The sequence below is a fragment of the Phyllobates terribilis genome, unplaced genomic scaffold (assembly GCF_046119375.1).
Source record: "Phyllobates terribilis strain yellow unplaced genomic scaffold, ASM4611937v1 Scaffold_1__5_contigs__length_1240528914, whole genome shotgun sequence".
In the NCBI taxonomy this organism is placed as follows: Eukaryota; Metazoa; Chordata; class Amphibia; order Anura; family Dendrobatidae; genus Phyllobates; species Phyllobates terribilis.
The window spans coordinates 25254965-25279647 of record NW_027362761.1 but is presented as its reverse complement, the minus strand read 5'-3'; the positions used below and the strand labels follow the sequence as shown (position 1 = coordinate 25279647).

Here is a 24683-nt window from a genome sequence, read left to right as displayed (position 1 = left end):
GGCCTTACTTTTTGTAGGATTAGTTGACTTGTTTTTTTGCTACCACTGTAGGGGACATAATATTTTTTTTAATCACTCTTAAGTTTTGAGAGGCATATTGAACAAACAGCAGTTGAGGATTTTTATTTTTACGCGGTTTGTCACGCGGTATGAGTGATCAGAGAACTTTATTCTCTAAATCAGTACAATTACAGTAATTGAATGCAAGGGCAGGGCCTTGTCGCCTCTGTACCAGTCTGTCACTATTAGTTGGTTCATTGTAATTTCTTTTTGTGTTTTGTATGCAACCCCTTCTCATGTACAGCGCCATGGAATCAATGGTGCTCTAAAAATAAATAATAATAATTCTATATATATATATTTTTTACATGTTGTTTTACTACTTTTTCACACTGAAAACACTTGTAGAAAAATTTATTTTTGCATCACCATATTCTGAGAGTTCTAAATTTATTTTTCTGCCGACAGAGCTCAATGAGGGCTTGTATTTTCCAGAAGTAGTTGAGGTTTTTAATAATACATCTTTGAGCAGTTGTTCTCCTTTACTATGTGTTTAATATAACTGCACGGCTGCATGCCCCGGTGTGTAGGCAACTTTAGACCACCTCCTATGGTCATGTTAGACTATGTTAGTGGCACTTTATTGATGGTGCATGTGACCATCTGTTGACAGACATATAGTACCCAGGGAGTGGGTATAGATTATATTTCTTTGCATTCAGCACTTTATTTAGGTGAACCATTACCTGTAGATTTACTGTTTTCCCAGATGATCTGTTATGCTTAAATCTAGCTGTGCATCAATGGAGGTATATGAATTTTGTATTATTCACATTAGTAGTAAAAGTAATTTATCCCAGATACCACTTTTTGTTTTGGTTTTCTTAGTGCCTGTATTCCTATCTATTTTTAATAAATGTTGTACTAATTATTTATACATGGTTTTTGTGTGTCATTCTTTTCTGGGTTTTGTATGCTTGGACACACAACGCTCATATATATACACACCTTCTCATTTAAAGATTTTTCTGTATTTTCATGACTATGAAAATTGTACATTCACACTGAAGGCATCAAAACTATGAATTAACACATGTGGAATTATATGCTTAACAAAAAAGTGTGAAACAACTGAAAATATGTCTTATATTCTAGGTTCTTCAAAGTAGCCACCTTTTGCTTTGATGACTGCTTTGCACACTCTTGGCATTCTCTTGATGAGCTTCAAGAGGTAGTCACCAGAAATGGTCTTCCAACAATCTTGAAGGAGTTCCCAGAGATGCTTAGCACTTGTTGGCCCTTTTGCCTTCACTCTGCGATCCAGCTCACCCCAAACCATCTCGATTGGGTTCAGGTCTGGTGACTGTGGAGGCCAGGTCATCTGGCGTAGCACCCCATCACTCTCCTTCTTGGTCAAATAGCCCTTACACAGCCTGAAGGTGTGTTTGGGGTCATTGTCCTGTTGAAAAATAAATGATGGTCCAACTAAACGCAAACCGGATGGAATAGCATGCCGCTGCAAGATGCTGTGGTAGCCTGGCTGGTTCAGTATGCCTTCAATTTTGAATAAATCACCAACAGTGTCACCAGCAAAGCACCCCCACACCATCACACCTCCTCCTCCATGCTTCACGGTGGGAACCAGGCATGTAGAGTCCATCCGTTCACCTTTTCTTTTTCTACGTCGCACAAAGACACGGTGGTTGGAACCAAAGATCTCAAATTTGGACTCATCAGACCAAAGCACAGATTTCCACTGGTCTAATGTCCATTCCTTGTGTTCTTTAGCCCAAACAAGTCTCTTCTGCTTGTTGCCTGTCCTTAGCAGTGGTTTCCTAGCAGCTATTTTACCATGAAGGCCTGCTGCACAAAGTCTCCTCTTAACAGTTGTTGAAGAGATGTGTCTGCTGCCAGAACTCTGTGTGGCATTGACCTGGTCTCTAATCTGAGCTGCTGTTAACCTGCGATTTCTGAGGCTGGTGACTTTTGGTCTGTACTGTGTGTCTGTTTTGTGGTACTGCAAAACGCAGCAGAAAATTAGCTTAAAAAAACGCTGAAACAAACATGATGTGTGAACATAGCCTTAGTGTCCACATGTTTGGCATTTCTGTATCGATGAGATCTTGCCTAATTTACGGGTACGTGTCTCCTTAAGCACAAGCTGGGCACTACAATGGCAGTTTGTTGTTTTCACTCAACAACATCCACTGTTGCTTGTTTCTGGAAAACACCCATGGAGTCAAAATAGTCACTACACCTATAGATAAATTCCCAGAGGAGTGTAATGTCCAAAATGGGGTCACTTTACTTGAGTTCTACTCTTCTGGCACTTAGGGGTTTTGTATATGGAGTCTGCAAACTGTTCTACAATAATTTGTTCTCCAAGAGTCAAATAGCGCTCCCAAGTCTCGCCGTATAGCTAAGCCACATATGGGGTATTGCCATTTTCAGCAAAAATTGTGACACATTTTGACACCATTTTTACCTATTTTTCCTTGTAGAAATGTAAAATCTGGGGCTAAAACAATTTTTTTTTTGTGGTAAAAAAAATGTACAGTAATTTTTTCTGCACCGCCCAATGGTATAAAATTCTGTGACCCAGCTGTAGTGTCAATATGATCACTTCACCCTTGGATGAATTTTTTGAGAGGTGTAGTTTGTAAAATGGGGTCACTTCTGGGGGTTTCTGCTGTTCTGGGACCTCAGGAACTCTGCCAATGTGACAGGCACCCACAAACCATAACAGGAAAATCTGCACTGTAATATGGCATTCCTTCCCTTCTGAGCTTTGCACTGTGCCTCAAAAGTAGTTTTCGACCACTTATGGGCTATTGATGTACTCAGAAGGCATTGCATAACAAATTGTACTGTTTGTTTTCTCTTAATATCCCTTTTGAAAATTGCAAACTTGGGGTCAAAGCAACATTTCAGTGGGAAAAAATAGTAATATTTAATTTACTCATCCCAATGTTATACAAGTTTGTGAATTGCCTGAGGGTTAAAAATATTCACTACTGCTCTAGATGAGTTCTTTGAGAGGTGTAGTTTACAAAATGAGGCCACTTGTGGGGATTTCTGTTGTTTTTGGCATGTCAGGGGCTCTTCAAATGTGACATGGTGTCCTTAACCTATTCCAGCAAAATAGCGCTCCTTCCCTTCCGAGCTTTGCTGTGCGCCCAAACGGTAGCTTTCCACCACATATGGGGTATGGGCATACTCAGGAGAAATTGCATAACAAATTTTGGGGTCCATTTTTTTTCTTGCTACCCTTGTAAAAATAAAGAAATTGAGGCTAAAAGAACATTTTTGTGAAAAAAATGTGTTTTTTAATTTTCACAGCTCAACATTATAAAATTCTGTGAAGCCCCTGAGAGCGTTCAAGGTCGTCACCACACATCTAGATAAATTCCATGAGGGGTCTAGTTTCCAAAATGGAGGTCACTTGTGGGGGTTGGGCGGGGGGATTTCCACTGTTTAGGCTCATCAGGGGCCCTCGAAATGCGACCTGACATCCGCTATCAATTCCAGACAATTTTGCATTCCAAGACTCAAGTGGGGCTCTTCCCCTTCCAACTCTGCTGTGCACCCAAACAGTAGTTTTCCACCACATATGGGGTATCTGCGTACTCGGGAGAAATCGCACAACAAATTTAATGCCGCATTTTCTCCTGTTACCCTTTTGCTGTGAAGTACCTGAAGGGTTAATACACTTCTTGAATGTGGTTTTGAGCACCTTGAGGGGTGCAGTTTTTGGAATTGTCACTTTAAGGTATTTTCTGTCATATAGACCCTCAAAGTCACTTTAAATGTGATGTGGTCCCTAAAAAAAAATGGTTTTGTAAATTTTGTTGTAAAAATTAGAAAAAGCTGGTTAACTTTTAACCCTTATATCTTCCTACTTGTTCTGATGTAAAGTAGACATGTGGGAAATGTTATTTATTAACTATTTTGTGTGACATATCTTTCTGGTTTAAGGGCATAAGAATTATAAGTTTGAAAATGTAACATTTTTTGCCAAATTTCCGATTTTTTTTTCACAAATAAACGCAAGTCATATCGAAGAAATTTTACCACTATCATGAAGTACAATATGTCACAAAAAGACAGTCTCATAATCAGGGGAATCCGTTGAAGCGTTCCAGAGTAATTACCTCATAAAGTGACAGTGGTCAGAATTGTAAAAATTGTCCTGGTGACGAAAGCGAAAACAGGCTCTGGCTCGAAAGGGTTAATAGACTTAGAAATGTATTCCTCATTCGGTGGTGATCTGTGTGTTAGCTGCATTAATTAAACTTCTTGTTATTTTGTTGATAATCCAACTATATCTACTCCAATATTTAAATGGCACTGCCATCTTGACTGGGCCACCATGCACATTACATAAGTCCGCCAAACCGCTGGTGGGGTCGACCAACTGTCTGTGTGGACCTCCCGATTCTCCTCTCCCCCGACAGGTGATGTTTCAACAGTCATTTGGTTGACAGCCATTTAATCTATTTAGGGGGGAGGGGGGGGCGCTTTACTTTTGCTCATTTATATTACATGTTAGTTGCCTGTGCACTTTAAAAATGTCCACTACACACTCCCTCCCATCATAATTTTATTTGGTTGTTATCTCCTGGGCTGTGATAGTAACCTAAAATAAGGTCTCCAACCAAGGAGATTCTCTATGGTAGAGGCGCCTAGAGGGCATGTTAAGGGAAATTTGTCAGCAGGTTTTTGCTATGGGATCTGAGAGCAGCATGATGTAGGCACAGAAACCCTGATCATAGCGATGTCACTTACTTGACTTCTTGCTGCAGTATTGATAAAATTATTTTTCTCGCTCTGCTGCAGTCCTCTGAATGCTGAGCTCTGTACAAACCCACACCTTTGACATCGTTTTTGTGTACACTGTACATTGGCACAAAGTTGGTAACCCGCAGTGGGGGCTGGTTTACACAGAGCAGGAGCACTACATGGCACAAGACAACTACTGTATGTCTCTAGTGATATAATCTCCTTCTGATTAAAAAAGTGATTTTATTGAAACTCTAGCAAGCAGCTCAGTAAGTGACACATCGCTGGAGCCAGGATCTTTGCCCCTACATCATTATGCTCTCCTTAAATGGCAAACAACCGCTAATAGATTACCTTTAAGACCGTGTCATGTATCTGAGCTTTCTGTTTCTTATATATGCAGCTCAGTAGCAACAATGATCTAATGATATTTTTTTCTTATATTTTAACATTATTCCAAAATAAAGGCATTAGTTACTGTGTGGAAAGGTGAGAATGTGCTGTTTATTGCGGTTTTAATGGACAACATCTTTAATAAAGTTGCAGTTCACTATTTTTTTTTTTGTAAGACTAGCAAATAAAATACCTGCCCTGATAAATCTGCCCCGGTTTTTGCAATATTCTGTTCTTACATATTATCATGCAGGTTTCCAAAGAGATCCATGTTTTTAAAATAATCATTACACATCTATTAAACCATTTTTAGTTCTTTCCATGCCTCTAGAAAATACTCAGCCCCATTTTAACCCCTTAATAAGCCCTCTTGTTGAGGACCTGAGCATCTGTCGATAAGGTAACAGCATCCGAGTCATGCAGTCTTCATTGAATGAGATGATTTCACCTACGCTCACAAATAATACTTTATCTGTGTTTTCATCTGATTTCCGTCCTTTGTACTGAAGAAAGAACATGTTGCCGTAATTACAGGAACACATGTAGACTCCAATAACAATATGCAACGCCACCTCATGAGCCACTTCAAAAATTTTATTGTACAATTCTCTAAATAGCAATTTCATCATATTACTCATAGAATTGCTCAATTTAGTCATAAAAACAGTGAATTGAACATTTCCCAACATTTGCTCTTTAGTGAGTCAAAATCAAGCAAGGCAGCTAGCGTTGTCATTTTTGAATGAGCTTCTCAGTACCTGCAGTTTCTTGTCATAAATCATCTATTTCTGAGAAACTAATTATACTAGAACAACCAACATAGATGCACTTTTTTTTTGTCAAATTGTTGCCCAATTTAAATCATATATTTTGGAGTTGCCCTAAATTAAATCCGCTATGGCAGGAAATTCAAAATCTGATATATAACATTTCTCAGGTTAATATTACTCTTTTCCCGCAACTTGTCCTCTTTTTCATAGAAGCTGTCATCACCAACAAACGATTTTGTACGAAGTATTACATTTCAGTAAACGTGTTCAATACTTTTTTCCTGTGTCTTTCCTCATTATTACACATAATTTATGGACATCTATGCTTTGATATCTTTGCCTGTGTGGATTAGATGGGTTGTTACTGACATCTGGTGAGAATTTCATGTCAATAGCACCTTTAGAAATATATTTACTTAGAAAATTGGTGACGTGTTCCAATACTTCACCCACTGTGTATATGTATCCATGTGTGTATAATTATATATGTGTATATACAGTGAAGGAAATAATTATTTGATCTCTTGCTGTTTTTGTAAGTTTGCCCACTGACAAAGACATGAACAGTCTATAATTTTAAGAATAGGTTAATTTTAACATTGAGAGATAGAATATCCAAAAAAAATCAAGAAAATCACATTGTATAAATTAGAAAATTTTATTTGCAGTGAGAAATAAGTATTTGATTCCTCTGGCAAACAACACTTAATACTTGGTGGCAAAACCCTTGTTGGCAAGCACAGCAGTCAGACGTTTTTTGTAGTTGATGATGAGGGTTGTGCACATGTCAGGAGGAATTTTGGTCCACTCCTCTTTGCAGATCATGTCTAAATTATTCAGATTTTGAGGCTGTCGCTTGGCAACTTGGAGCTTCAACGCCCTCCATAAGTTTTCTATGGGATTAAGGTCTGGAGACTGGCTAGGCCACTCCATGACCTCAATGTTCTTCTTTTTGAGCCACTCCTTTGTTGCCTTGTCTGTATGTTTTGGGTCATTGTCTTGCTGGAAGACCCAGACACAACCCATTTTTAATGTCCTGGAGGAGGGAAGGAGGTTGTCACTCAGGATTTTACGGTACATGGCTCCATTAATTCTCCCATTGATGCGGTGAAGTAGTCCTGTGCCCTTCACAGAGAAACACCTCCAAATCATAATGTTTCCACCTCCATGCTTGACAGTGGGGACGGTGTTCTTTGGATCATAGGCAGCATTTCTCTTCCTCCAAACACGGCGAGTTGAGTTAATGCCAAAGAGATGAATTTTTGTCTCATCTGACCACAGCACCTTCTCCCAATAACTCACAGAATCATCCAGGTGTTCATTGGCAAACTTCAGACGGGCCTGCACATGTGCCTTCTTGAGCACGGGAACCTTGCGGGCACTGCAGGATTTTAAACCTTTAATGTGTTACCAATGGTTTTCTTGGTGACTGTGGTCCCAGCTGCCTTGAGATCATTAACAAGTTCCCCTTGTAGTTTTAGGCTGATTTCTCACCTTCCTCATGATCAAGGATACCACACGAAGTGAGATTTTTCATGGTGCCCCAGATCAATGTCGATTGACAGTCATTTTGTATTTCTTCCATTTTCTTACTATTGCACCAACAGTTGTCTCCTTCTCACCCGGCGTCTTACTTATGGTTTTGTAGCCCATTCCAGCTTTGTGCAGGTCTATGATCTTGTCCCTGACATCCTTAGAAAGCTCTTTGGTCTTGCCCATGTTGTAGAGGTTAGTGTCTGACTGATTAATGGAGTCTGTGGACAGGAGTCTTTTATACAGGTGACTATGTAAGACAGCTGTCTTTAATGCAGGTAACGAGATGTTTTTGGTTGTCATTAAGATTTAAAAAGAGAAAACACAGTAGTTTAACAATAAATGGCTTCACCCAACCAATAACAATGAGTGGAGAAAGTTTTTTTTTTGAGATATATGTGTATATATAGATATATGTGTATATATAGATATATATATATATATATATATAATATATATATAGATAGGTAGGTATATATATATATATGTATGTAGGTATATATAGATATATGTATATATAAATATATGCGTGTGTATATATATATGTGTATATATATATGTGTGTGTGTATGTATGTATGTGTATATATATATATATATATATATATATATATATATATATATATATATATATATATATATATATATATATATATATATTTACACACACACCGTCAGCACCCGGGCAAATGCCGGCGCCCTGAGCAGACCGGGGGGCCCCTCACTGCCGGACACCCCACGCGCTATTGGACCCGTAAGCGGAGGAGAGCGGTGTCAGCGCCCGCTCCCCCTCCCGCTTGCTCAGGGACCCGGCACAATACTTACCTCTCCCCGTGCCTCCGCAGCAGCTCCTGCATCCTCTGCGGCTGCTGCACTGTGACATCTCAGGTCAGAGGGCGCGGTGACATCTTTACACCGCGCTCTCTCCTGAGCAGTCACAGCGCTGATTGGGATGAGGCTGGTGACGCTGGAGTCCACAGCTGAGCAGCGGCAGGTGAAAAGTGAGGTGAGTATTTGATTTTTTTTTTATTGTATGGAGGCCTGTGGTAGTATAAGGGAGGGGGGTGAGGTGGGGGTGTGTGATATCCTGCATGGGGCATTATAAGGAAGGGGGGGTGACATCCTGCATGGGGCATTATAAGGGAGGGGGGGGTGACACCCTGCATGGGGCATTATAAGGGAGGGGGGGGTGACACCCTGCATGGGGCATTATAAGGGAGGGGGGGGTGACACCCTGCATGGGGCATTATAAGGAAGGGGGGGTGACATCCTGCATGGGGCATTATAAGGGGGGTGACATCCTGCATTGGGCATTATAAGGGGGGGTGACATCCTGCATGGGGCATTATAAGGGGGGTGACAGCCTGCATCGGGCATTATAAGGGGGGTGTGACATCCTGCATGGGGCATTATAAGGGAGGGGGGGTGTGACATCCTGCATGGGGCATTATAAGGGAGGGGGGGTGTGACATCCTGCATGGGGCATTATAAGGGAGGGGGGGTGACATCCTGCATGGGGCATTATAAGGGAGGGGGGGTGTGACATCCTGCATGGGGCATTATAAGGGAGGGGGTGTGACATCCTGCATGGGGCATTATAAGGGAGGGGGGGTGTGTGACATCCTGCATGGGGCATTATAAAGGAGGGGTGTGTGTGACATCCTGCATGGGGCATTATAAGGGAGGGGGGTGTGTGACATCCTGCATGGGGCATTATAAGGGAGGGGGGGTGTGACATCCTGCATGGGGCATTATAAGGGGGGGGGTGACATCCTGCATGGGGCATTATAAGGGGGGGGTGTGACATCCTGCATGGGGCATTATAAGGGGGGGGTGTGACATCCTGCATGGGGCATTATAAGGGAGGGGGGGTGTGACATCCTGCATGGGGCATTATAAGGGAGGGGGGGTGACATCCTGCATGGGGCATTATAAGGGAGGGGGGGTGACATCCTGCATGGGGCACTATAATGGAGGGGTGTGTGTGACATCCTGCATGGGGCATTATAAGGGGGGGGTGACATCCTGCATGGGGCATTATAAGGGGGGGGTGTGACATCCTGCATGGGGCATTATAAGGGGGGGGTGTGACATCCTGCATGGGGCATTATAAGGGAGGGGGGGTGTGACATCCTGCATGGGGCATTATAAGGGAGGGGGTGTGTGTGACATCCTGCATGGGGCATTATAAGGGAGGGGGGGTGTGACATCCTGCATGGGGTATTATAAGGGAGGGGGGGTGACATCCTGCATGGGGCATAAGGGAGGGGGGGGTGACATCCTGCATGGGGCATTATAAGGGAGGGGGTGTGTGTGACATCTTGCATGGGGCATTATAAGGGAGGGGGGTGTGTGTGACATCTTGCATGGGGCATTATAAGGGAGGGGAGTGTGTGTGACATCTTGCATGGGGCATTATAAGGGAGGGGGGTGTGTGTGACATCTTGCATGGGGCATTATAAGGGAGGGGTGTGTGTGACATCCTGCATGGGGCATTATAAGGGAGGGGTGTGTGTGACATCCTGCATGGGGCATTATAAGGGGGGTGTGTGTGACATCCTGCATGGGGCATTATAAGGGGGTGTGTGTGTGACATCCTGCATGGGGCATTATAAGGGGGGGTGTGTGTGACATCCTGCATGGGGCATTATAAGGGGGGAGGGTGACATCCTGCATGGGGCATTATAAGGGGGGAGGGTGACATCCTGCATGGGGCATTATAAGGGGGGGTGACATCCTATATGGGGGGGGAACAGCCTGCGTGGGGCATTATGTGGGGGGGAACAGCCTGCATGGAGCGTTATATGGGGGCCAGTATTCTGTATGGAGCGTTAAATGGGGGCCAGTATCCTGCATGGAGCGTTAAATGGGGGCAAGTATCCTGCATGGAGCATTAAATGGGGGCCAGTATTCCGTATGGAGCGTTATATGGGGGCCAGTATTCCGTATGGAGCGTTATATGGGGGCCAGTATCCTGTATGGAGCATTATATGGGGGCTTGTTTCCTGTATGGAGCATTTTATGTGGGCCAGTATTCTGTATGGAGCATTTTAGGGGGGCTTGTTTCCTGTATGGAGCATTTTATGTGGGCCAGTATTCTGTATGGAGCATTTTAGGGGGGCCAGTTTCCTGTATGGAGCATTTTATGGGGGCCAGTATACTGTGTGGAGCGATTCGCTAGTTTCTGAGCTATTGTGGAATTTACAATAGATATCACTCCTGTAACGTAAGAAGTGAAATCTTTGCATTGTACTATATATATATATATTTCTCTGCGGTATCTGTGCATCATGAATCGTGATATGTGTTAAAGGGGCCCACTGAGACTCTTTCGCCCAGGGCCCACAAAAACCTGGAGCCGGCCCTGTGTGTATACACTGCTCAAAAAAATTAAAGGGAGCACTCAACACATCCTAGATCTGAATGAATGAAATATTCTCATTGAATACTTTGTTCTGTACAAAGTTGAATGTGCTGACAACAAAATCACACAAAAGTCATCAATGGAAATCAAATTTATTAACCAATGGAGGCCTGGATTTGGAGTCACCCCCAAAATAAAAGTGGAAAAACACACTACAGGCTGATCCAACTTTGATGTAATATCCTTAAAACAAGTCAAAATGAGGCTCATTATTGTGTGTGGCCTCCACTTGCCTGTATGACCTCTCTACAACGCCTGGGCATACTCCTGATGAGGTTGCGGATGGTCTCCTGTGGGATCTCCTCCCAGACCTGGACTAAAGCATCCGCCAACTACTGGACACTCTGTGGTACAATGTGACGTTGGTGGATGGAGCGAGACATATGTCCCAGATGTGCTCAATCGGATTCAGGTCTGGGGAACGGGCGGGCCAGTCCATAGCTTCAATGCCTTCAACTTGCAGGAACTGCTGACACACTCCAGCCACATGAGGTCTGGCATTGTCCTGCATTAGGAGGAACCCAGGGCCAACCGCACCAGCATATGATCTCACAAGGGGTCTGAGGATCTCATCTCAGTACCTAATGGCAGTCAGGCTACCTCTGGCGAGCAAATGGAGGGCTGTGCGGCCCTCCAAAGAAATGCCACCCCACACCATTACTGACCCACTGCCAAACCGGTCATGCTGAAGGATGTTGCAGACAGCAGATCGCTCTCCACGGCATCTCCAGACTCTGTCACGTCTGTCACATGTGCTCAGTGTGAACCTGCTTTCATCTGTGAAGAGCACAGGTCGCCAGTGGCGACTTTGCCAATCCTGGTGTTCTGTGGCAAATGCCAAGCTTCCTGCACGGTGTTGGGCTGTGAGCACAACCCCCATCTGTGGACGTCGGGCCCTCATACCACCCTCATGGAGTTGGTTTCTAACCGTTTGTGCAGACACATGCACATTTGTGGCCTGCTGGAGGTCATTTTCCAGGGTTCTGGCAGTGCTCCTCCTGTTCCTCCTTGCACAAAGGAGGAGGTAGCGGACCTGCTGCTGGGTTGTTGCCCTCCTATGGCCCCCTCCACGTCTCCTGGTGTACTGGCTTGTCTCCTGGTAGCGCCTCCAGCCTCTGGACACTACGCTGAAAGACACAGCAAACCTTCTTGCCACAGCTCGCATTGATGTGCCATCCAGGATGAGCTGCACTACCTGAGCAACTTCTGTGGGTTGTAGAGTCCGTCTCATGCTACCACGAGTGTGAAAGCACAACCGACATTCAAAAGTGACCAAAACATCAGCCAGAAAGCATTGGTACTGAGATGTTGTCTGTGGTCCCCACCTGCAGAACCACTCCTTTATTGAGGGGGTCTAGATAATTGCTATGAATTTCCATCTATTGTCTATTCCATTTGCACAACAGCATGTGAAATTGATTGTCAATCAGTGTTGCTTCCTAAGTGGACAGTTTCATTTCACAGAAGTTTGATTTACTTGGTTATATTCTGTTTTTTTAAGTGTTCCCTTTATTTTTTTGAGCAGTGTATTTTATATATATATTTTTCCCATATAGCCCTTTCATTTTTGCTGAATTAGAAAGCTTTGCAATATATGTAATTCTGATTTTAAAAAATATCCCAGCCTGCATCCCTGTGGTACTCGCTGGCATTACCATTACAGCCTTACGCAAACCAATACTTCAGTAGTACCTCCCTTTTCAATGTCTGTTAGTGACAGTTCTTGCAAACTACCATCTATAATCTCAGTTGTGTAGAATTACGCCATAATTCTCTATTGGTGGGATAGGGAATACCTTACTGAGCGCCTGCCTGGTGGGGCCGACCATCACAATATGAATGGAGCAGAGGTGCCCATGCTCAACCTCTACTCCATTTATTATCTGTAGGACTGCAAGAGAAAACAGTACATCTCTCGGTAAATTTCAAGGTATGGAACGAAGGTTGAGCCTACTCACTGGCACTCGATTCAGATGGAGCACTGCAGATCCGCCTTGTGATCACTGGATTAGCTAATACGTATAGCAGATAACTTTTAGTTTGTCAGAATACCCCTTTAGTATCCATTCTTAATCACTGCTATTGAGAGATAAGCTGCTGTAGTTACATTGTAACTCGTAAAAACATACTGTCAGACCACACGGGAAACGGCATGCAGTTTTAATGGAAAACTGCTCTGATTTTGCATTGCCTTTTTTGCAGCACGGCTTGCAAAGGTGAAGCACAGCCAAGTGCCACGAGGCGACTGTTCAGGCTGTGGTATCCATGTACAGTAGTGGCCAAAAGTCTTGGCACCCCTGCAATTCTGTCAGATAATACTCAGTTTCTTCCTGAAAATGATTGCAATCACAAATTCTTTGGTATTATTATCTTCATTTAATTTGCTTGCAAGGAAAAAACACAAAAGAGAATGAAGCAAAAATCAAATCATTGATCATTTCACACACAACTCCAAAAATGGGCCAGACAAAAGTATTGGCACCCTCAGCCTAATACTTGGTTGCACAACCTTTAGTCAAAATAACTGCGAACAACCGCTTCCGGTAACCATCAATGAGTTTCTTACAATGCTCTGCTGGAATTGTAGACCATTCTTCTTTGGCAAACTGCTCCAGGTCCCTGATATTTGAAGGGTGCCTTTTCCAAACTGCCATTTTGAGATCTCTCCACAGGTGTTCTATGGGATTCAGGTTTGGACTCATTACTGGCCACCTTAGAAGTCTCCAGTGCTTTCTCTCAAACCATTTTATAGTGCTTTTGGAAGTGTGTTTTGGGTCATTGTCCTGCTGGAAGACCCATGACCTCTGAGGGAGACCCAGCTTTCTCACACTGGGCCCTACATTATGCTGCAAAATTTGTTGGTAGTCTTCAGACTTCATAATGCCATGCACACGGTCAAGCAGTCCAGTGCCAGAGGCTGCAAAGCAACCCAAAACATCAGGGAACCTCCGCCATGTTTGACTGTGGGGACCGTGTTCTTTTCTTTGAATGCCTTTTTTCTTTCCTGTACACTCTGTGTTGATGCTTTTTGCCAAAAAGCTCTACTTTTGTCTCATCTGACCAGAGAACATTCTTCCAAAACGTTTTAGGCTTTCTCAGGTAAGTTTTGGCAAACTCCAGCCTGGCTTTTTTATGTCTCGGGGTAAGAAGTGGGGTCTTCCTGGGTATCCTACCATACAGTCCCTTTTCATTCAGACACCGACGGATAGTACGGGTTGACACTGTTGTACCCTTGGACTGCAGGGCAGCTTGAACTTGTTTGGATGTTAGTCGAGGTTCTTTATCCACCATCCGCACAATCTTGCGTTGAAATCTCTCGTCAATTTTTCTTTTCCGTCCACATCTAGGGAGGTTAGCCACAGTGCCATGGGCTTTAACCCCTTAACAACATTAGACGTACTAATACGCGTCTGTGCCCTGGGACTTAAGAGCCAGACCCGTATTAGTACGTCATGGCGATCGCGCGCGCACACAGGCTGTGCAGGCGCGATCGCCGCCGGGTGTCAGCTGATTGTCACAGCTGACACCCGGTACTATGTGCAGGGAGCGGTCCTGCACCGCTCCCAGCACATTAACCCCCGCGATGCTGCGATCGAAGTCGATCGCAGCATTGCGGAGGCAAGGGGAGGTGATCGCAGATACTCACCTCCTCTTCCGGCCTCCAGCGCTGTCTGCCGTGGCTTCCAGGATGTTGCCATGATGACCCGATGTCGTCATGACAACATCCGGGTCACCAGACAGCAGGAAGATTTTTTGGACATGCGCAGTGCATCTCCAAACAATCTTCTCCCTGTCCAGCGCTGACAGCCTGCATGGCACAGGGATGGTGCTGCATTTCTGTGCCATGCAGGCGATCAGAGAAAAAAAAGTGAAAGTCCTATAGTGGGACAAAGTAATAAAGTATAAAAACTGTCAGAAAGTGAAAAAAAAAAAATTTAAAAAAAAATTGGAAAAATATAAAAAAAAAAATAAAAAAAATAATCCACCAAAAATAAAAATATAATGTACCCATCAATAAATATTATTATAAAAAAACAGTAAAAGTACACATATTTAGTATCGCCGCGTCCGGAACAACCTGACCTATAAAACTGTCCCACTAGTTAACCCCTTCAGTGAACATGGTAAAAAAAAAAAAAAAAAAAAAAGAAGCAAGAAACAATGCTTTATCACCATACCGCCAAACAAAAAATGGAATAACACGCGATCAAAAAGACGAATATAAATAAAAATGGTACCGCTGAAAACGTCATCTCGTCCCGCAAAAAACAAGCCGCCATACAGCTCAATCAGCCGAAAAATAAAAAAGTTATAGCTCTCAGAATAAAGCTATGCTAAAAAATAATTTTTTCTATAAAATTGCCTTTATTATGTAAAAGTGCAAAACATAGAAATACGATATAAATGTGGTACCGCTGGAAACGTACTGACCCGAAGAATAAAGCTACCTTATCAATTTTACCACACGCGGAACAGAATAAAAAAAAAAAAAAAAAAAAAAAAAAACAGTTCCTGAATTGTTGTTTTTTGTTTATTCTGCCTCCCAAAAATCGGAATAGAAAGCGATCAAAAAATGTCACGTGCCTGAAAATGGCACCAATAACAACGTCAACTCATCCCGCAAAAAAACAAGCCGTCAAATGACTGTCTGCCAAAATCTGGAAAAATTATAGCTCTCAAAATATGGCGATGCAAAAACTAGATTTTACAAAAAATGCGTCTTTTAGTGTGTGACAGCTGTCAGTCATGAAAACCCCATATGATTCTGGTATCGCTGTAGTCTCACCGACCCGAAGAATAAGGTCGTCTAATCACTTATGCCGCATGAGGAACGGCGTAAAAAATAAACTCTCAGGTTAGGCTTGTGCTACGGTTAGGGTTGTGCTACGGTTAGGGTTGTGCTGCGGTTAGGGTTGTGCTGCGGGTTAGGGTTGTGCTGCGGGTTAGGGTTGTGCTGCGGGTTAGGGTTGTGCTGCGGGTTAGGGTTGTGCTGCGGGTTAGGGTTGTGCTGCGGGTTAGGGTTGTGCTGCGGGTTAGGGTTGTGCTGCGGGTTAGGGTTGTGCTGCGGGTTAGGGTTGTGCTGCGGGTTAGGGCTGGGGTTAGGGCTGGGGTTAGGGCTGGGGTTAGGGCTGGGGTTAGGGCTGGGGTTAGGGCTGGGGTTAGGGGCTGTGATGGGGTTGGGATTTTTTTCAAAAGTAAGAAAAAAAGATGACTATATGGCGACTAGTGTTGAGCGCAAGTGCTCGCTACTTGAGTTTGCATCGGGTGTTCTGGTATGCATTGAGTATCGTGGGTATTTGAGTGACATGCTCGAGTCTCCGCCCCATATGCTTCATGGCCCAAAAAACTTTGCGGGGATTGCCTGCCATGCCCGAGCGATCCCCGCATGTTTTTTTTTGGGTGTCTAATAACTGTGAAACATCCGGGCGGGGACTCGAGCATGTCACTCGAACACACGCAGTACATGGTGCATACCTGAGTACCCGATGCAAACTCAAGTAGCGAGCACTTGCGCTCAAGACTAATGACAACTTATTCAATATGATGACCTAATGTCATCAAATTGTGTCGTACCTCTGGGTTCAAAATGTTCACTATACCCCTTAATAAAATCCTTGAGAGGTATAGTTTCCAAAATGGGGTCACTTGTGGGGGAGCGCCACTGTTTAGGCACATCAGGGGCTCTCCAAACGCGACATGGTGTCCGCTAACAAATTGAATGGAAAATCGTCTCAAATTGTTTGCGGACGCCATGTTGCGTTTGGAGAGCCCCTGCGTGCCTAAACTTTGGAGCTCCCCCACAAGTGACCCCATTTTGGAAACTAGACCACCCAAGGCACCTATCTAGATGCATAATGAGCACTTGGAACCCCCAGGTGCTTCACAAATTGATTCGTAAAAATGAAAAAGTGCTTTTTTTTTTCATTTTTACAAATCAATTTGTGAAGCACCTGGGGGTTCCAAGTGCTCACTATGCATCTAGATAGGTGCCTTGGGGGGTCTAGTTTCCAAAATGGGGTCACTTGTGCCTAAACATTGGAGCTCCCCCACATCAGGGGCTCTCCAAACGCAACATGGCGTCCGCTAATTATTCAAGCAAATTTTACAATCAAAAAGTCAAATGGCGCTCCTTCCCTTCCGAGCCCTGCCGTGCGCCCAAACAGTGTTTTTTCCCCACATATTGGGTATCTGCGTGCCCGGGGGAAATTGCACAACAAATTTTTGGGGTCCATTTTTTCTTGTTACCCCTGTGAAAATAAAAAAAATTGGGTCTAAAGTAACATTTTTGTGAAAAAAGTTAAATGTTCATTTTTTTTCTTCCACATTCCAAAAATTCCTGTGAAGCACCTGAAGGGTTAATAAAGTTATTGAATGTGGTTTTGAGCTCCTTGAGGGGTGCAGTTTTTAGAATGGTGTCACTTTTGGGTATTTTCGGTCATAAAGACCTCTCAAAGTGACTTCAAATGTGATGTGGTCCCTAAAAAAATGGTTTTGTAAATTTTGTTGGAAAAATGAGAAATCGCTGGTCAACTTTTAACCCTTATAGCTCCATAACAAAAAAAAATTTTGGTTCCAAAATTGTGCTGATGTAAAGTAAACATGTGGGAAATGTTATTTATTAACTATTTTGTGTGACATATCTCTCTGATTTAAGGGCATAAAAATTCAAATTTTGAAAATTGCAAAATTTTCAAAATTTTCGCCAAATTTCCGTTTTTTTCACTAATAAACGCAAGTGATATTGAAGAAATTTTACCAAAATCATGAAGTACAATATGTCACGAAAAAACAATCTCTTAGAATCAGGGGGATCCGTTGAAGCATTCCAGAGTAATTACCTCATAAAGTGACAGTGGTCAGAATTGTAAAAATTGGCCTTGTCATTAACGTGCAAACCACCCTCGGGGGTTAAGGGGTTAAACTTCTTGATGACACTGCGCACGGAAGACACAGGAACATTCAGGTCTTTGGAGATGGACTTGTAGCCTTGAGATTGCTCATGCTTCCTCACAATTTGGTTTCTCAAGTCCTCAGACAGTTCTTTGGTCTTCTTTCTTTTCTCCATGCTCAATGTGGTACACACAAGGACACAGGACAGAGGTTGAGTCAACTTTAATCCATGTTAACTGGCTGCAAGTGTGATTTAGTTATTGCCAACACCTGTTAGGTGCCAGAGGTAAGTTACAGGTGCTGTTAATTACACGAATTAGAGAAGCATCACATGATTTTTCAAAGGGTGCCAATACTTTTGTCCACCCCCTTTTTTTAGGTTTGGTGTGGAATTGTATCCAATTTGGCTTTAGGACAATTCTTTTTGTGTTTTTTCATTGAAGACAAATTAAATGAAGAGAATAATACCAAAGAATTTGTGATTGCAATCATTTTCAGGAAGAAACTGAGTATTATCTGACAGAATTGCAGGGGTGCCAATACTTTTGGCCACCACTGTATGCCCTTTTCTGAATACAGACCCCATGGTGGACACAGTTTGGAGCTGCAGTTATCAATAGTGGCAGCTGTGTGGCGGGGGAATATATTTTACCGCTGGCTGCTAGAAGGGGAAGGTGGCATTACATGGCAGCCATACCTGGCTAATTGCTGCACTCCTGATGTTTGCTCTCTAACCTGTTTTTTATTGAATTTGGGCCAGAGGTTCAGTTAATTTCTATGGCCAGAGTGTATTCCATGAAAGTGTCCTTGTTAAGGGTGTTGTTGTGTAGTCTTAGATACAGCACACATAGGGCCACTATTGTCCATCTTTATTTATGTGGAAATAAAATCCTTGTTTTGGTGTAATAATCCACGTTTCCAAGAGCTATAGGCCAAGTTTTTATATGGACAACAGGATGAATGGTAAAAATAGAACAAATAATGGTTTCCTGAGCAACAGGGGGGGGAATATACAGTGCTGATATTGACGTATTCAGATGCATTTATAACAGTTCCTGCTTCCTGCTGTTAACGCAAATCATTGCGAGAGTGGAGTATGAAGATTGGGGTCACTGATTAGCTGCCCATTAAGACAGTATTGGTGTACAGGCAGCGAAAATTATAAAGAAAAGGTTTTATTTTAGGTTTTCATCTTAAAATTAAGTGAACGGATGTACCAATTTATAGAGGTCTGTGTAATCAGGAAAACTTTCTGGAAAGAAGTGATGGCTCAAAGGTTATCACAAGTGGAACTGGATATGCGCAAGAGCGTTCTAGTAAATCCAATTACAGTAGCCTTCTCCGAAATGGTGTTTAAATAACTTGTGTCCTCACAGATTGTCTTAGAACAGGATTTCCCTTCATCTGTATGTTCCCATGATAGAAGGGTGTAAACGTTACTAGGATACAGCTAGGTCAAGCAGTGATCCCCAAGCTTTTTTACCTTGAGAGACACATTCAGTTCTGAGAGAGGGTCGCAAACCACATCTAGAGGCCCAAAAACCAGTATGACAGCCAAAGCTTCTGCAGAAATCCCATCCAGAGGTTCCCACCACACTTTCATATCAGGCTGCAAGCACCCTCTCTATCTGGCAGTATCATCTTATCTCCAGCTTACCATATTTATCTCTCCAACCCAAAGGCCGGTATATGAGCTGAGCATCCAGATTTGCTCTTCTGTGAAGAGCTACTCACAATTCTCACCATCTGGAGACGCACTCTTCATAACTTTTAGTTTGGTGCATGAGAGCACCAGGTCTGGCATATAGCCGTGAGGGATACATAATGGGCTCCTGAGTTACAGGTTACACAGTGTATCTCAGCTTGTTACTTATGGGCCTGCTTAACCCTATTGGTACACTCTTCATAGTGCCCATGCTGAACCCTGTTCACGGCCTGCCTACAATAGGCACGTGAACATCAGAACTGGACAATGTGCATTGTTTACCTTGGCAAGATGTGGCACCAGAATACACTATGGGAAGAAGCCAAGCTGGTAGAACCAGTTTATTGCTTTAAAGGGGTTTTCCCGCAAACAAAGTACATTTTATTTACTAGAACGTGGAATAAATATAATTTCCATAATTGGGTGTGTTAAAAAAATGTTCCTGTGCTGAAATAATCTCATAATTTGTCCCTATTATGTACTGTGTAATGGCTGAGTCTGACCATGCAGGAACACTGTCTGATCATACCACATCTCCTGGGCAGGGGAGGACGCAAAAGAATATACAGACATTACAGCTGATTCTTTCTGTGAGGTAAAACATTTCACTGCCTGTTTTTAAGCAATATTTTACCTCAAAGAAAGAATCAGCTGCGATCCCCTACTGTAATGTCTGTATACCCCCACCCCCCTGCCAGGAGATGTGGTATGATCAGACAGTGTCCCTGTATGGTCAGACACAGCCATTACACAGTACATAGTAAGGGCACATTTATAAGATTAGCTCAGCACAGGAACATTTTTATTAAACATATTTAATTGTGGAACTTATTCTTATTCAAAGATCTATTGATTAAAATGTTGATTAAAATTAACTTTGTATGTGTGACAACCCCTTTAAGCTTTGTCCAGCTGGGGTACCTTGGCTACTGGCATTCACCTGGGTGTTAGGCTGGGTTCATATCGCATTTGATTCCCACATCAGTGGCTCTTTTGGGGCTTACTTCTGAAGCCCTGGAAAACTAGATTCGGGCATATGCGCAGATGGGGCCATTGACTGTAATGATGCAGACGGAGTCAATGTGTGCTCTGTTGGACAACATTTTTAGCTGTGTCCGTCCTTTTTAGGAAAGCATCAAGATATGGTTGACTGTGTTTGTGCCTGCCTCAAATACGGATACAGACGAAAATGCTGTCCGACAGAGCACACATTGACTCCGTCTGCATCATTACAGTCAATGGCCCATTCAGCGCACACTTCTGAGTGACATTTTCAAGGGCTTCAGATGGAGCCACTAACGTGAGGGTCAAATGTGATATTTACATAGGTTGTTTGTGTCAAATTAAGGCCAGCTAAAGATTGTTGCAGGGCAAGTATAACCTTTCATGGCAGTGGTATTCCATGTCGGCAGTGGCATTTTTAACTAGGATAATGTGCCCTGCCACTCTGCAAAAATTATTCAGGAATGGTGTGAAGATGAACTTGACAGTGTTCAAGGTGTCAACGTCTTCAGGTCTGTTATTCAATTGATGTATGATCTGCTGAAAAAGTCCAATCCATAGAGACTCCAGTTCACAGCTTTCAGACCTAATGGCTATGGACACTTGTGAGGATATTTTCTGGGGTATTTTTTTTTTTTTGCTAAAACATAGTTTTGCAGTTTAAGGTTGAACGTAGACTTTAAAGGGGTTTTCCCCACAAACAAAAGTTCATTTTAATCAGTAGATCCTGGAATAATAATAATAACTTCCACAATTGGATGTGGTTAAATAAAATGTTCCTGTGCTGATATAATCTTATAAATGTGCCCCTGTGTCATGGCTGTGTCTGACCATACAGGAACATGATCTGATCATACCACAGCTCCTGGGCAGGGGAGGAAGCAAAAGAGTACAGACATTACAGCATGGGATCACAGCTGATTGTTTTACCTCACAGAAATATTGTTTATAAACAGGCAGGGAAATGTTTTACCTCGCAAAAAGAATCAGCTGTGATCCCCTGGTGTAATGTCTGTATAGTCTTTTCCGTCATCCCCTGGCCAGGAGCTGTGGTATGATCAGACCATGTTCCTGCAGTCAGACACATCCATTACACAGGGGCACATTTATAAGATTATCTCAGCACAGGAACATTTTATTTAACCACATCCAATAGTGGTAATTATTATTATTCCAAAATCGATTGATTAAAATGAACTTTTGTTCATGGGAAAACCCCTTTTAAGTCCATTGAGTTCAACATATAGCCTAACATGTTAATCCACAGGAAGACAAACACGTCATGAGGCAGATGCTAATTGCCCCATAATAGGGGGAAAATTCCTTACCGACTCCACATACAGCAGTTAGACTGGTTCCTTGGATCAATGTCCATCACAGAGTCTAGTACCCATAACCTGTAACATTATGTCTTTCAAGACTGCCATCCAGGCCCTCCTTGTACTTTTGTAGTGAATCAACTATTACAACATCATGTGGCAGAGGGTTCTATAGTCTCACTGCTCTTACAGTAAAGAATCACCATCTGTGATGATGATTAAACCTTCTTTCCTCTAAATGTAGAGGGTGCTCTCTTGTCCCTGTCGCAGACCTGGGTGTAATAAGGCCTTTAGAAAGATCTATAAAGATCTCTGTCCTGTCCCCTTATATATTTGTACATTGTAATAAGATCACCCCTAAGCCTTTGTTTCTCCAGACTGAATAACACCTAGTTCGAACCTGTCTTTGTATTATAGTTCACCCATTCCCTTAATAACCTTGGTTGCTCTTCTCTGCACCCACTCTAGTTCAGCTATGTCCTTTTCAGGCCACATTCACACGTTCTGTTTTTGGTCAGTATTTTACTTCTGCCAAAATCATGAGTGGAACAGTCAGAGGAAAAGTATAATAGCGACACGTCGCCACTTCTGGATTTATCACCCACTCCTGGTTTTGAGGTAAAAACTCTCCAAATACTGGAAGTGTGAACATGACCTTATACACCAGAGACCAGAATAGTACACCGTATTCTAAGTGTGGCTGCACTAGTGACTTGGCAAAACTATGTTCTTGTCATAAGCATAGTTTTGAAATTTGGTTTTAATAAAAATGTTCAACCGAAATAAAAGTGCCAGCCAGCTTCTCAAAGTATGTTTCTCCAAGAAAATGAATGGAGAAAAAAAGATTAACTCTAATGTAGCACTTTAACAATAATGTGTGTTGGTTTTGAAAAGGGAGGGTGTGCATATGGTTTCATGAGCCTGCTTTAATTTTTTTCATTCACAATGGTAAATGTGAAATAATTTTTTCTTTTTCAACAGGAAGCCTTCTCCGGAGCTACTAATTGAATACTGCAGAAAAGTGGACTTTTTGAAGGGCCTGTTAGAAGCTGAAAAATTGGTAAGATCTAGAATTGGAAACTGTATGAAATTTCCAAACAGAAATCGCAGCAGCCATGTGACACCACAGATCACGTCACTCTCTAGGAACAGTGGTGCCTACGTTACAGTGACCATTGTTTTTATCTGGATTGGGGTCCAGAATTATAGTTGTCCTCTTATAGTTCTGTCCGGTACACACGTACACACACAAGTACACACACACGCACACACACACATACGCACGCACGCACACACACACTGCTGGCTAGATGGAAGGTGAAGCACTGAGAGAGGACAACTGCAAATGTATTTTTAATGAGACAGAACTCAGCTCCGCTGTACTGTATTGGTTATAATTGAACACAGCTCTGCAACAGAACTGACGGCACTATGAAAAGGCAACTGTAGTACAGATGTGTTTGTAATGAGACAAAGTTCACTTCTACTGTACTGTTCTGATCTCAATGCAGATCTCTGTGTGAATGAGAGCAAAGTATCAGCCATTACACAACACACTAGTAACTTCCCCTTTTATTCAAAATAAGCTCTGGAGGCAAATTCTCCTGCAGATCAGTGCCCGGCCCATAGATTGTAATAGTCATTCGTTTATAAAAAATAAAAAAAAAACTGTGGATTTGTCTAGAATATTGCATCGGATCGCCGATATCAACGTATCATTTTATTCAGCTTCCTTTGACCTACAAGCTCATGTAGATGGCTTAGGAATTTATTCCTACTGATAGATTTAATGTATATAGAGCTCAGGAAAACAGCAAAACTCTGCACTCAGCTGACTCCATTAGCTCCTTAGACATTGAATGGTGCGTCTGTTCGGCCATCAATGCAATCAGACTCATTCTGCTTCCCTACAGTAACAAGTAACGTTCGGTTTGGTAACATAGGTGACCTGTTTGTTACCTGTGCATAAGTAGCAAGTGTTGATTGTTGGAAAACCTCTTTAAAGGGAATCTCTTTGCAGGTTTTTACTATTTAATCCAAGAGCAGCATGATGTAGGGCAAGAGAGCCAGATACCAAGTATGTGTCACTTATTAGGCTGTATTGTAGTTTCAATGCAATCAGTATTTTATTAGCTGGAGATTACTGCCTGACTTGTCTCACTTTCACGGCAGTCTTGCTAATCTGTGTAACCCTACCCCCACCGCTGATTAGTGGCTTGCTAATAATGTACAATGTTCACAGGAATTTGCCAATTAAGGGTGTGGGTGTGGTTATACACAGCTTAGCATTATGACCACTGCTACATATACAACAGATAAAACAGGAATTCTATCAAAACTGCACCAAGCAGTCCAGTAAGTGAAAATCATTGGAATCAGGCTCTCTTGCCCTACATTATGCTGCTCTCAAATTATATCGCAAAAACCTGCTGACAGATTGCCTTTAATAGCATCACCTTAAGGTAGAGTTTACATTTTGCAGATGTGTATGCAGAATGGTACCATATAGATTTGATGTAGGGGAAATCTATTACACATCTGTTAATCCTTTGACAGATCTAGAAAGCTATATATTTGAACATCATAAAATTTGTCCATATTTTCACTGTAAATTGTGGATAGAATTCTGAAAAATCACATATATTTAGGTAGAAGGTATTTTCAGTGTGGAATATCTCCACATGGATAATATATTTCCATTTCACAATGTGTGAACCTTATTTACTCCTGTATTTAATGAAGCTTTGATTTTTGCATAAGCGTCTGGGGAAGCTGCTTCCTGTATATTTCAAGATTTCCTGTTCTCACAGTACATGTGATCCTTTGTTCTATGGTTCATTCTTGAATTTAAATCTGCATTTTTTTTTT

At 42.5% G+C, this 24683-nt stretch overlaps 1 protein-coding gene across 1 annotated transcript in view; it reads left to right on the top strand.

The window, feature by feature from the left end:
• The window catches only part of USE1 (unconventional SNARE in the ER 1), a 111950-nt gene that overhangs the window by 32461 nt on the left and 54806 nt on the right, over positions 1–24683 (top strand). The window contains exon 3 of the mRNA XM_073659951.1: positions 22797–22875. Within this exon, the coding sequence (XP_073516052.1) occupies positions 22797–22875 (79 nt within the window). The remainder of the gene's footprint in view (positions 1–22796; positions 22876–24683) is intronic.